Here is a 12,762-nt window from a genome sequence, read left to right as displayed (position 1 = left end):
CAGCCACAGCAGGAAACAAGTGTCAGAGCTGGAAAGAGAACACGGATTTCCTAATTTCTATTTCCATAACTATGAAAAATGATTTGAAATTACCGATCCAACAACCCGCTCATTATGTACTTATCTAGTGAGAATTTCTCTTCCAGAGAAATTTTAATTATACATCTCTTCAAAGAAAATTCAACTTCTGCGCAGAATTTAATTGTTCAAGAAGTGAAATTCCTGTAACTTTTCTATCACTATGTGGCTTGCCACAGATCCTGCTCCTGCTACAAAACTGACCTGTAGTCCAAACTTCTGTCCTTCAAAGGGATCTGGGGTAGTATCTGTATGCAAGCCAGCAAGGAGATGCAGAAAGCCCAGCTTCCTAATTTCACTTACAAGAAGCTTCTTTCTCTCTTTCTAATAACATTATTAAGCTCAGCTTCAAAAACTAGGGTAACATGCCCTTGTCAAAGGATTTCTGCAGCTAAATAGTATGAGCAGGAAATCCTTAAATCAAGTTTTGAGTCTTGAATATAAAATAAAAAATCATAGCTGTCACTGATATCTTTCCAAGAGAAGTTACTTTTCCTGCATTTATTTAGTGAAGTGATTTCTACTTAAGGGCATAGACCACTGACTTTGAAATAAATAAAACAGAGTTTATTACAAAACATGATGTTTAAGGCTTCTTAATCAGGTGTATTACAGAAATCTGTAATAAAAACTTTTTTAAAAAAATCAATTGACCATAAGATTAAGTGAATTTAAAATAAAAACAAAAATGTATTTGACTCATCCTCCCCTTCACGCTGCAGCTTAAATCTAGATTTATTGGTTGACATTGAGCCACTCAGCTTTTTTTATTTTTTTTATTTTTTTTATTAAAGTAAACTTACACTAAGCATTATCTACCACTGGAATACAGCTCTCATATTTAATCTTCAGTACACACCAGCCTAATAGAAATCTTGCACCCAGATAAGCTTGACATATTTGTTTTTTGAAAATAACTTAAATGAACATAACTTACATATAACACAAGGATGTCTGAGTCAAGCTGATTTACAAAGCAGAAACCCAAAATCCTTTTTTTAGAAAAAGAGGAAAAATGTGATTCATGCCTTTTTAAAAATATATATATAAATTTGCAATGTCTCTAACCAAAGTCAAAGGCATTCTTACTGAATACTTCAGTAGTGATTTTCTCAGTGTTCTATAAGTTAGACAAAGGCATCCTCTGAGTAATAAATTAAGCACCTTTAAGCATAGAAAACATCCTTGGGAACTGAGGGTAAATTTCTGACTGTGATTTCATGCTATTTCTTTGATGAAAGAAACAGGCTCTGATAGCCGCCTCCCCTCTGCTCCCTGCATCTTGACTCCACCTTCCTGTTGTGCAGCCCTATGGTAAAACAGGACTGAAAAACTGACCCAACTGAAAACCCACCGTGTTCCCAACTGTTTTTTGTTTTTGTTTTAAATGGATCGATCCCCTAAAACAATCAATTGCATGGTCATGCCAATAGCTTGGCTGGTACGATATAAAGGTGCAGTGTGGAAGAAGAATTTTATATTGCTGCTGCTAAAGCATTAGTAGCACAAACAAGAAATTCAGTAACTGTAGAAACAAGTAGATTAAGCAAATGAGAAGAAGCACTATGAGAAAGAACTCTGCCATCCCTACACCTGCAAGCATAAGTGAAGTTAAAAAACAAAACCTTTCTCAGCCAACTTGGTAAAATATACTCTAGTGCACACTTATTTCTTAAATATCACAATTATAAAAGCCTAGCTTAGGCCAGCATGCCTTTACACCATCCCTGGCAGAAAACTACAGATCCTTCAGCTCGGATTAGTGACATAAGAGACCGACATAAAATAAATCAATTGCTGTTTCAAGCTCTGCAGTACATGCATCGATAGTTACAAGTCACCTGACAAGCAATTTTTGCTAATGATTCATCTACAGCTAGTATATTAACATAATCTCCTTGTGTTTTTTGATCATTCACATCTTTTACAGCAAGAAGAGGAAAACTATATTTGCCAAAACTACTACATAACCAGTTTTCAGTAAAGGGTTGAAAGGGTTCCACTTGAAAGAAGGAAGTCTCAGTTGGAGGATCTTCCTCCTTTCAGAAACCACGCTGAACACTGATAAGGAAATTAGTAGCTTCCCCAGATGCCCTTTGGCCACCCCGTGCTAGTTAATAGTACTAATAAACATCACAAAAGTCTGTCTCAGGAAGCCTTTTCCCTAGGAAGGTGACTGAATAACCATGGCTGCAGAAAACCCACGACATTTCCTGGCAGGCAGCCCAAAAGCTTTTTATTACACTGCTGCCAAGATAGAGTTTGATTAAAGGTGCTTTGAGGAAATGGGTTTTCTTGCTTTGGATTTTTTTTTTTTTAATATACACAGAATAATTTACCTTTGTCAGATAATACGATCTATTCACACTCCATGCACATTTTCAGAAGTCTGTGTAAATTTATACTCGAAACAGTAAGCCAACAATTCTTTCAGTCATACAGCTGGGCAGTAGTCAAACCAAATTTGTCATAGCAAAGGCTAGCATGAAGGAAGGAACAGCCTCTCACGGCAATTTTAAACACTGCTCGAACAACAGAAGTAGTGAACCAGCTGAAGCACCCTGAGGTTTATGTAGTCCCATGCAATTTGTTCCTACTCTGTTGAATACTACTCCAAAAAAGACAGAAAAGAGTCTTAAAAGTCATGCACCACTCATGCCACTTCCTCTTCCTGCTTACGATGTCTACAGTTGTTTAGCATACCTGATAACAACTCCTTTTGTAACTTCATAAAATATCTATACCCAGGCTACATTATGTTGTGAAAACAATGGAGGAAACAAGAAATAAAAGCAAGAAACATTCTTGCTGAGATATCAGGGAGCAAGAAACATTCCTTTCACAGAGTTAAAAAATGAAAACAAACTAGTGTTCCTCTGTTATTAATACCCCTCTCTCCTCCCATGGGTATTTGTGGGGTGTCACACATCCAACTCTACCAATATCCTTTAACTGCACATTCTGTGCTACTTGGACTGAGTGGCACGTTTAAAAAAAAAAAAATAGGCTCGTCTATATTGTTGCAGAGATGAAAAGGTGCTAGTAACAAGCAATGAATTAGGAAATCAGTAAAGTAGAGGAAAATGGCTGCAGTGACTTCTGGCAAGAATCAAACATACACATGACAAGGCAATCTGTACCAGAGATGACAAAACAAGAGACTTTACAATAGAAGTGCATTTAAAAGAGAAAGAAATTTAGCAACTATTTCCATTTTAAGAAGCAAGTCTTGATCTCAAGGAAATGGTCAGTGGTTTCCAAACTACTTTGCAAGGCTATTCAGGGCGCTCTACTTATTTTTAACCAGCCAACCAAACAAACAAAAACTGCATTACAGTGGTCAGAGGTCTGAGAGAAGTTGAGGCTTGGTGGTACCTGTGGTCCAAAACCTTTGGTCTTTTGCCATGATTCCCAAAGCAGCCCATTGTTCTGAAGATGTGGAAATGAAGATGCCTTTGAAGCTCCAACTACACAATTTTAATTTCAGAAATAACACTGATTTATTCTGCGGGCTAAAGCAATTTGTTATACTCATTCACAATATTATTGTCTACCCAGATGCATACAAATGATAGTAGGCAAGACTTCCTAACATGAAGGGTGTTTGGATACCCATAAAAGGCTACTATAGGGCATCTTATTTTATTAAAAGAATAAATAATAGTAATAAAAATAAAGAGACAATTGAGCTCTCAGAACTCAATTGACTCAAGCTGCTTTTAAGGATACAGCTTAAAAAATATTAAGTGCTTGGAACACACAAAGAGCTACAGCTCTGCAATACTCCATCACACAGAAATAGCAGTTAGCCTGCAAACTAAATCACGCTAACAGATATAGAACCACTACAGTAAATGAAACATTCAACACAAAAATCATTCATATACCTTGAATAACCATAGTATCTTTAAAAAATAATAAATGAAATTGTATTTTTTCTTTACAGTAACCGGATTCATTCAAGTCATTTAATATTGAAAGGCAAGGAAACGAAGTTCCTCTTATAAAACAAGACGTTCAACCGTGTGTCAGTTTGTAAACTTCATTTTTCACCTAAAATTAGATTGCAGTTTCAATCTTGCAGCTATATACATATACAAAAAGTACATCGGTCAATTCCATAATAGGACAAATTCAGAAGAATCCCAGATCTCTTCACTTGTTTGGATAGTATGAGCACTATTATCTTAAAAAGAAATGCTGGTTACCCACTGTTTTGAAGAGTCACTGACAAAACTATGTTTTAGAGGCAGGAAGGGTTCCTGTTCTGGGCTACTTGTGCAACCACTATCCCACATATCGGAAAGGACCCTGTTCAATATTTATATGAGTGCCAGTAGGCAATAGTTACTTACGCTTGTCAGCTCCTGCACTGTAAGTCCAATTCCTATTTTCCTTCAATATGAAAAAAAACATGAAAATTCTTCCCAAAAAAACTGCCTAGATAACAAACCTTAAGGCTTCTTCAAAATGTGTGTCAAAATTGTCCTGACAATTGCTCTGACGGCTGCTGCTCACCGCATTTCATGGGAAGAGAATTTAGTCCATAGGTAGAACTGTCTAGCTCTTCCTTTTAACATGCTTTGATAAAGTCTGCTCTGTAAGCATTACAGATTTGAGTCTACTCCATTCCTTTTATCAAATACCATTTTGAGTTTTAATTCCTTTTCAAATATGATTTATGACCTAAGTATCTGTTTAATGTACTGCTCTCAGACATGCCTGCAAACAACTTTATCCCTAAAGCCTGCTAAATCATAAGCTTCCTTTGTATTTTGCCACAATTATTTTTCCAAACAGACATTTAAATATCTGCAAAGGTCAGCACAGCTACATGCAAAACTAGAACAAAAAGGTGCATGGGGGATAATAAAGGAGCAAAAACAAAATGTAACAACGTATGACAAAAAATACTCTTTCGTATATAACATTTAAAACTTTTCCAGGCAAAAATATTTCAGAATGCAAACAAACAGCTTCCTGTTGTCTGTATCATTACCTCTCCTTTCCCATTTGAAGGGAAGTGCTCCTTTCCCATACTTATTTTTATTCTCAAAGTAAACAAGAAGAAAAAATCCTCTTATGGCACAGTACGTGGGAGGCCAAGTAATTGCAAGATTTCTTAAATCATGGTGTAGCTGTTGGTCCTACTTTCCATCTTTTCTACCACCATCTGTACTATTGCTGTTCTGTTTGGTTGTGTTTTTTTTTTTTTTCCTTTTAAACAGTAGGAAGTTGAAACGGGATTTGTATAAAAAAAAAGGTCTAGCAGCAAATATGTCACCTGTGTTTTGCTGGAAGAGATGACCTTGCATTCACAGAGGCATTTTGTCAGATCTATTTTGTTGTAGCTTTTAACTGCTGGCTTACAAGACTTCATGCTAGAAATTAAAGGATTTTTTTTAGTGGTATGTTGTAGATACCTTTTCCCCTGTGAAATAGTGGCAAATGCAGTCATGACAACAGAGGACACAACAACACCGTAAGGAAAAAACAGCTCACTAGTGAAGAGCACAAGTCCCAATTTTCAATGAAATATATGCACATTATTTTTTTAAAATTTATTTTTATAGCCTATAATTGCTGTGGAGTTGTAAAAAAATACGTCAAAAACCACAAGCAATTCTTAAAACAAACAAAAACAAACAAACAAAACCCACCCAAACACCTTCTTTGGTTCAACTCCTTAAATTCCTTAAAATGATTAATCTACAATAATACACGTATCAGCACAGAACCGAGACCAAGTGCTGTCCATCTCATGCAGAATGCAGATAACCGCAAGTTATTGGGAACACCATCTGCTTCTCTCAGAACACCTTAACGGATCCTAATATCTGGAAGGAAAGGGGAAAAAAAGTCCCAGACATACAGACCTCTAGCGCTAGTCTATTCAAGGACATCTCCCTTACCAGTAAAAGGAAGTTTTCATTAGAGCCTATCTAGGAGATGAACAAGAAAGCTCCTATTGATATCGTCCTTAGGGGACAAACAAAATGAAACAAGACCAAAACAAACACAAACAAAAGGCAACCAACACAAAACAGATGAAAACATTCTCTGCGATCGTCTCTCAGTGTGGGCTGGGCAGAGCTTTTGGACCAGATCACCTCCTGAGGCCCCTTCCAATTGGAATCCTCCACTAAGTCTTGAAATAAAGGCCTGGTAACTGCATTTTCCAGTTAAAAGGTGCTAATCCTATGGAATTAACCCATATTTTGTCTTTGACTTCTTGTCAAATATCAAAGCGGCATTTGCCTGAATGCATAATGTGAATGTTGCCAGTACACAACAGCACTCAGGCTCACAAATCACAGAAGAAAACACTCTGCCAAACACAGCAGAAGGCTGCTTCTCTCACACTGCCCTTTACAGAAGGGGAACCATGAAGGCACCTCAGGTTTTTCTCATGCAATGTCTTTTGCACATCATCGCACTCTTCCATAATTTATCAAGAGGCTCAAACTCCACAGAATAGCAACTAGAAGGGAAATCCATAGACCCTTGCGCACTTAACATGACTAACAGATCAAAATTACACAGCTAGGTTCATACGCACGTGACTGTTCTATCACAACTTTTGGAGACCTCCTTGCCAAACAATTAAAATTGTCATCGCCTTCTGTTGATGCCACTGCAACAGCCCTTACACTCCATGCACACCGCCAGGACATTTACACAGTCCAGACAGTGCCGTAAATCTATCCAACAAAGTGGTACAGAAAGTCACTGAGCGTTACAGCCACCTCTTCCTACTTCTGTTTTGCACCAGCACTGCAGAAACTTGACCAAGGAAGCTGCAATAATGCTTTGCTGTACACAGAGCTGCAATGTAGTCTAACGTATCAGATTTGGAAATGCAAGAAAAAATGTCCTATTCCTGAATATTAACAATGCTTCCTATCAACTGCTGTTTACTTGGCTGCTTTTTCCAAGCGGAGTTGGCTGTGCCTGTCGTGTTATGCAACACGCAGCAAATCCACATGCCCACTGTCTGCCTGAGGTCTCAAGGTAACACAGCTGGAACTCACGCATCTTTCAAATGCGTCCGGACATTTTACTCTTTTTCTAAAACAATTAATTATACTGCATTTATTTCTACATTTTTAATGACTAAAACCTAAGTACTTCCAACTCAACCAGATAGTGATATTGTAATATAATGTTATATTAGCTATAAAGTAGTACATTGTTAATGGCTTACTAGATATTTTACTTACTATGGGATGACATTAGATGAACAAAACCTGGTAATCTGTGGGTGGTGGTGGGTAGTTAATTGTTACTGAGGAAACAGAGCAGACTAATGGTGAAGCTACCAAAAATCCTGAAAATTTGTAAGCGAGACCCACACAGGCATTGAAGACTGAGTGATAGTATTACTGCCACCAAGCTTCGTTATACAGCAAATCACTGGAAGGACAAATACTACCTCAGAAAATTGTTTCAGACTGGTAAGGCAATAATGAAGATGAAGAGTCTTACATTCCCAGCACATCTCCTGTCTCAGAGGTACAGTCACTCCTTTATGTAGCAATACAGGCATGCATACATCTTCCCAGACTGAAGTACACTTAAAGAACATAGCTAAAATAATTTGAATTGCATACTAGGTCCTCTCATTACTTACTTCTGAGACTACCTGCTTCATTTTCCCTGCCCCCTTTTACAACTCACGAGAACAGAAGTTTTCAAGCACACAGCTATTCAGGACCATTTCATTAATTAGTGTATGAAATACTGTCCTCTTAAACAAGAAGTTGCAAAAGATTCATTGGTTTCATACAGAGAGTACTTAATAACTACCTAAAACCACCTTCAGCAAAATACCAGTGTCTTGCTACTTTCCAATGCTTCTTCCCACCAACGTTTTTCTTTTGTGTTACTACAACATCCAACTTAGATGACTCCCACATACACGCTTGGTTCCGATCCTCCCATATGGAAAGAACTCTTTTCAAATCCTGTTGCCACATCTAATGCAGGTAGAAATACACGCTCTAAAGAAATCCAATCCCACACATTCTTCTCTCTTCATGAGAAATAAGTCAGACAGATTTTGCCATCCCTTGATTCAAATAGTCTGGGTATTCCTTTAACTCCATAGCCATCCACACTACAAACAATCCTATTTCTGTCATCCCACTCTTCCTACTTGCATTAATCATTTTCTCAGCATCTTTCGCCAGGTTCTCAGCTTTTTGACATTCTTTTCTTAATAGAAAATAAACATCACAGTCATGTAAAGCAACAAGCATGTGTGATGTATGTTAAACCAATGACTATACACAGGGATGAAGTGTCTGAGCATCCCTCAGAAGAAACATACCTATCTTAGGCCATCTTTCAACTTAATGGGCTGTGAAACAAACAAGGAATTAACATCAAACAGCAACATGTATAGGAAGGAAAACAGCCAACCTGTATCTTCCCTATCGTTTTTTTCTTTATACAATATTTAAACCCTTGTTCAAGCATCTTATTATTCCTTCCTTCTACAACACTAACCCTTTCCTGTGCAAGTTTTAAGCAGTTATTTTCCCATCAAACAGTCTCCTTTAGAAGAAGAAAACCCTCTGACTGCCAATAGAATTGCTCATCTTGTTACACTCAAATTTTGATTTCTCTTAAGGCAAACATATTTCTGTAAAGCTGGTCAGTGTACTGACAGAAAGAAAAGCAAGCATGCGTGACACATGGATTCGGAGCACTGATGCAGTCCTTCTAGTCTCAAGTCCACAGAAGACAACATACTGCTGCTTTAACAACCATGCTCAAAAACCTCAAGCCACCTTCATGGCGAAAAAATGACAGCTGTATTATGCCGAACAAGCTTTATTCAGAAGAGCATGTGCACGATTGTAACAGAACAGAAAACTGCTGTCAGAGCTCGGATAGAGTAATTAATTTCCAGGTCAATAAACCTTGGTGTCACACCAACCCAGAGAGCACTCTCAAGCTGGCATTGAGACCGTCACCACAAGTTCTGTACTTCAGACACAGATCTCTAACAGTGCTGTGTTTTTTAAAGGACTATAAAGTAATTTTCAAACCCTCAGCGAATGTACTCAAAAGCTTTTGGCTTTGCTTTGGACCATGGTAGCGGAGATAGGGGAAGAATGGAAAAAACATAAATCAATTTTTATAAAAAGTGATGTAACAAATTAAATAAATCACTAGTGAGACAAATATATTTGCCACTAAAATATAAGAGCATAATTAACATAAGTTTTTGGACAAATCTGGGCAACATCTTTGATGTAAAGCAACTCTAACAAATATATATATATTTTAAAAAAAAGTTTGTAAATGGAGCTTTTAGCCATAATTTCTCTCCGTGAGGAAATACCAGAGAGGGGCAGGAAGCCAGCCAGCACTTCGATCACAACTGCCAAAGGCGATGCATCTCCCTGCCACGGCTGCACGGCTCTGCCCTGGCCACGCAGCACCCGCACGCCCAGCGGCACCCATGTGAAGCGAGGCAGCCTCTGACCGCAGCCGCTCTCGAGGGTTTTCCCCCTGAAAAGCCTCTCCTCTGTCACGTTTTGCTCCATTTCTCGTCACTTTCCAAGCCTCGAGCAGCCACTCTCCAGGGCTTTCCCCCCTGCACAGCCTCTTCGGTCACGTTTTGCTCCGTTTCTTGTCGCTTTCCAAGCCGTGCACACCCACAGCGCTGAGGCTGCCCGGCTCTCAGGTAGAAGTGCGACGCCGGCCCGGCAGGTGGAAAGCCTTTCACGATTTCGCAACGTGAAGGAGGAAGCGAGGAAAAGTGCCGGTGCAGCAAAAGGCCCCGTCATTCTTCCGTGAAAAGAAGTCTGGGGGGGAGCCCTCCCGAAGGGGCCCCCAGGTAAGGGAACGCGCTTTCCTCAGCGCCAGCGTGGTTTCAAGAGAAAAAAATAAAAATAAAGAACACCACCGAAAAATACCCTAACACCAGAACCTCCCCAAAAGCCCAGGATCTTGTTAAAATCGATGAGCGCGTTAAAAACCACAAGCAGCTGTGAGGGAGCCCGCAGCTCCGCCTTGCAGCCCCCCGTCCCCATCCCGGCAGGACCAGGACCCCTCCTTCAAGCTGCCGTCCCCAGCCCCGGCTTCTTCTCCTCACGAACCCCCCTCAGACCTCTCCTCACGGCCCCCCGGCACCTACCAGCTGCTGCCGGACCCACCGCCACATCCCCGGCGGCGCGGGTCGTGGCCCCCGCGGCGGGGCCCCCCGCTGGGCTGTCACCGCGCCCTCCGCTGTCGCCGCCTCAGGCCAGCCGCCCGCCGCGGCTCGTCCCCATGGCACGGGGGCCCGACGCCGATTAGGAGCGGCGCAGCCCCCTCGGCGCCCCGAGCCGCCGCCGCTGCTGCTGCCGCTGCCCCGCGGCCGCCATCTCAGGGCCGCCGCTGAGCCCCGGCGGCTGGCGGCGCTGCGGCCCGCCCTCGGGAAGTGACGCGCGCGGGAGGGCGCTGAGGGGAGGCAGGCGGGGAGGAAGGGGAGGCCGAGCCCGTACCCCCCAGCCTCGTTGTTTGTAACGAAGTGTGAAGAATACTCTGCGGCTTCGTCGTTTTTGTCTTTGTTTTCTTGTGAAAAAATAAGCGCGTGATGTACAATAAAGGCTTTGGAAAGGGGTTGTGTGTTTATGTAATCTCTGCCTGGTGATGGGTGTGTTGGCATCTCAAAGCGAGCTACGCGTGCTGGAAGGATTTGGCGCTTTCCTCTCCCTTTTTGTGATCCTGGTAGTACTGTGCTAAGCCACTCTTCGGTTAAAATCGGGTGGTGAAAGGTGTTGCTGCCTGGCAGTGATCTCTTCCACGGCTTCCATTTTGCTCTGAAAGAGCAACCACTTGTGAAAACAAAACTGTTCAGCCTCAAATGGTTCCGACACCGACACAGGCCTGCAGCCTCTAGGCCAGCATGCTAAGAATTAAAGGAGATTACTCTAAGCAGGAAAGACATGGGTATTTGTGACCCAATACTGTTGCCACTAAAGTCAGGGACAAATTTGACACTGACTCAAAGAAAAGTCTTGCTTAGTGTGAGGATCAGAATACCATTCCTCCCATCCACATTTGCTTCCAGCTAATTATGTCAGATAGTAACAAATCACCATCATATCTGTCATAGTACTTATGTAGTATTTAGTGTACAGTTTGAAATTTGGGATATAATTCAGCCTTTAAGATGGATGATATAACGTCTGAACAACTGAATCTTGTGGTGAATGCTTATCGTTTAAGCATCTGCATTTAATTAGAGAAGTGCCCTTAAACAGTAGGGAATAAGACTGTTTCTATCAGGCACTTATGAAAGCTAATGTTAGCAAAACTCCATATTAAATGCTAGCCATTATTTCAAAACATTTAAATACATCAAAGCTGAGTTTCAAACAGCTTGCACTACCCTATTCATCTAATGTGAAGTCTAAAATAACAGAGTGATTTCATAGCTGTGGCACACTGCCTGGAGGATGGCCTCCAGCCAAAGCTTGGCTGATACACTCACTGTTCTCCTGCTCCTCCTTGCTGATAAGATAAAAAACAGCATCCTGACCACAAGACTCTAAAAATCGCATGCCATTTCTCTGAAGTGTAAGTATATTTGCTGCTGTGTCCCTGCCAAATTTAAATTTGAGTTGCACTTTCTTCAAGCCTGTATTTCCACTGCTCACGGTTGCATTACGTAAAGCTACTTTGTGCTTCCTGTTCCACATTGCTGTAATAGTACTATTGCACTAGACAAAACCTGAAAGCAATTTATGAATGGTTTGAACTTCATGGTCTATATTTTTCATTTCAAAAATATATATTTTAGTGGATGAAAGTATATGGATAGGATGAAGCTATTTTGCTGTGTGCCACAGAAGACCCTGACCCCATTTCATTCCGATATATGGCAAAATTCTGTAAGAAGAGTATCCTTGCTTAGCACTCTTGCTAGTGAAACTTTGCGCCTTTTAAATTGTTCCAAAGCCCATGCTAGACATTTATGAAGTTTCATATCACCATTGAGAGGTAGTTTTCAGGAGAAAAAAAAGGGAAGCAGAACAGCCAACTTAGATATTGATGCACCAGTAACATTCCAGTACTTTTGAAATCAAAGGTCAACTGTCTTTAAGTAAAAAGGTTCCCATATCGGACACCCCACTTTAAAATGTTACCCTGACGTCTAACCTGAATGCACACAGATGTCTTATACAGAAAAAAAGCAACTGCAAAAGAAAAACATCACCTTCAGATTTGAAGATTAGGTTTAAACCATTGCTAAGGCTTTCTTGATTAGACTCCAAGATTTCCAGTTAAATATCCACAAGAGCGATGATTTCAGATGTTTGTTTAGCAAGATGAGGACACAAATGTTGTCTGATATAAAAATGTGTACACAAATATAGAAGCACACACAAACATTAGGTCCAGTAAGCTTTTAATTATATGTGCATGATTAATTCTTATGTAATCAATTGCACTATATCTAGGTTTATAAAATTAAACATTAGAAACCACAGAACCATTTCCTGAACATGCAAGCATGAACCTTACTCCCTGGGCTTTCTCTTGTGCATTCATATATTTCCATTATTCTTCAGTGGTGTTTGGGGGCTATTCTTCAGTGGGAGCTGGTGAAGTGTTGGCATGCTGTACAGCTCCATACAGTATGTAAGGTCATACAGTGATGTGCAACACTGATGGCAGAAGGTGAAT

The 12,762-nt window shown here is 40.3% G+C and overlaps 1 protein-coding gene across 12 annotated transcripts in view; it reads right to left on the bottom strand.

Moving 5' to 3' along the window:
- Positions 1-10,753, bottom strand: part of ATP11B (ATPase phospholipid transporting 11B (putative)) — a 62,467-nt gene extending 51,714 nt beyond the window's left edge. For all 12 annotated transcript variants that reach the window (XR_005268041.2, XM_038183904.2, XM_038183905.2 and 9 more), the window contains exon 1: positions 10,226-10,753. Coding sequence is in view for 11 of the 12 variants with exons in the window: in XM_038183904.2 (XP_038039832.2) it covers positions 10,226-10,738 (513 nt within the window). In the remaining variant the exon portion in view is untranslated. The remainder of the gene's footprint in view (positions 1-10,225) is intronic.
- Positions 10,754-12,762: the final 2,009 nt, after the last annotated feature.

This window comes from Anas platyrhynchos, chromosome 9 (assembly GCF_047663525.1).
Source record: "Anas platyrhynchos isolate ZD024472 breed Pekin duck chromosome 9, IASCAAS_PekinDuck_T2T, whole genome shotgun sequence".
Classification (NCBI taxonomy): Eukaryota; Metazoa; Chordata; class Aves; order Anseriformes; family Anatidae; genus Anas; species Anas platyrhynchos.
This window is presented reverse-complemented; position numbering and strand designations above follow the sequence as displayed.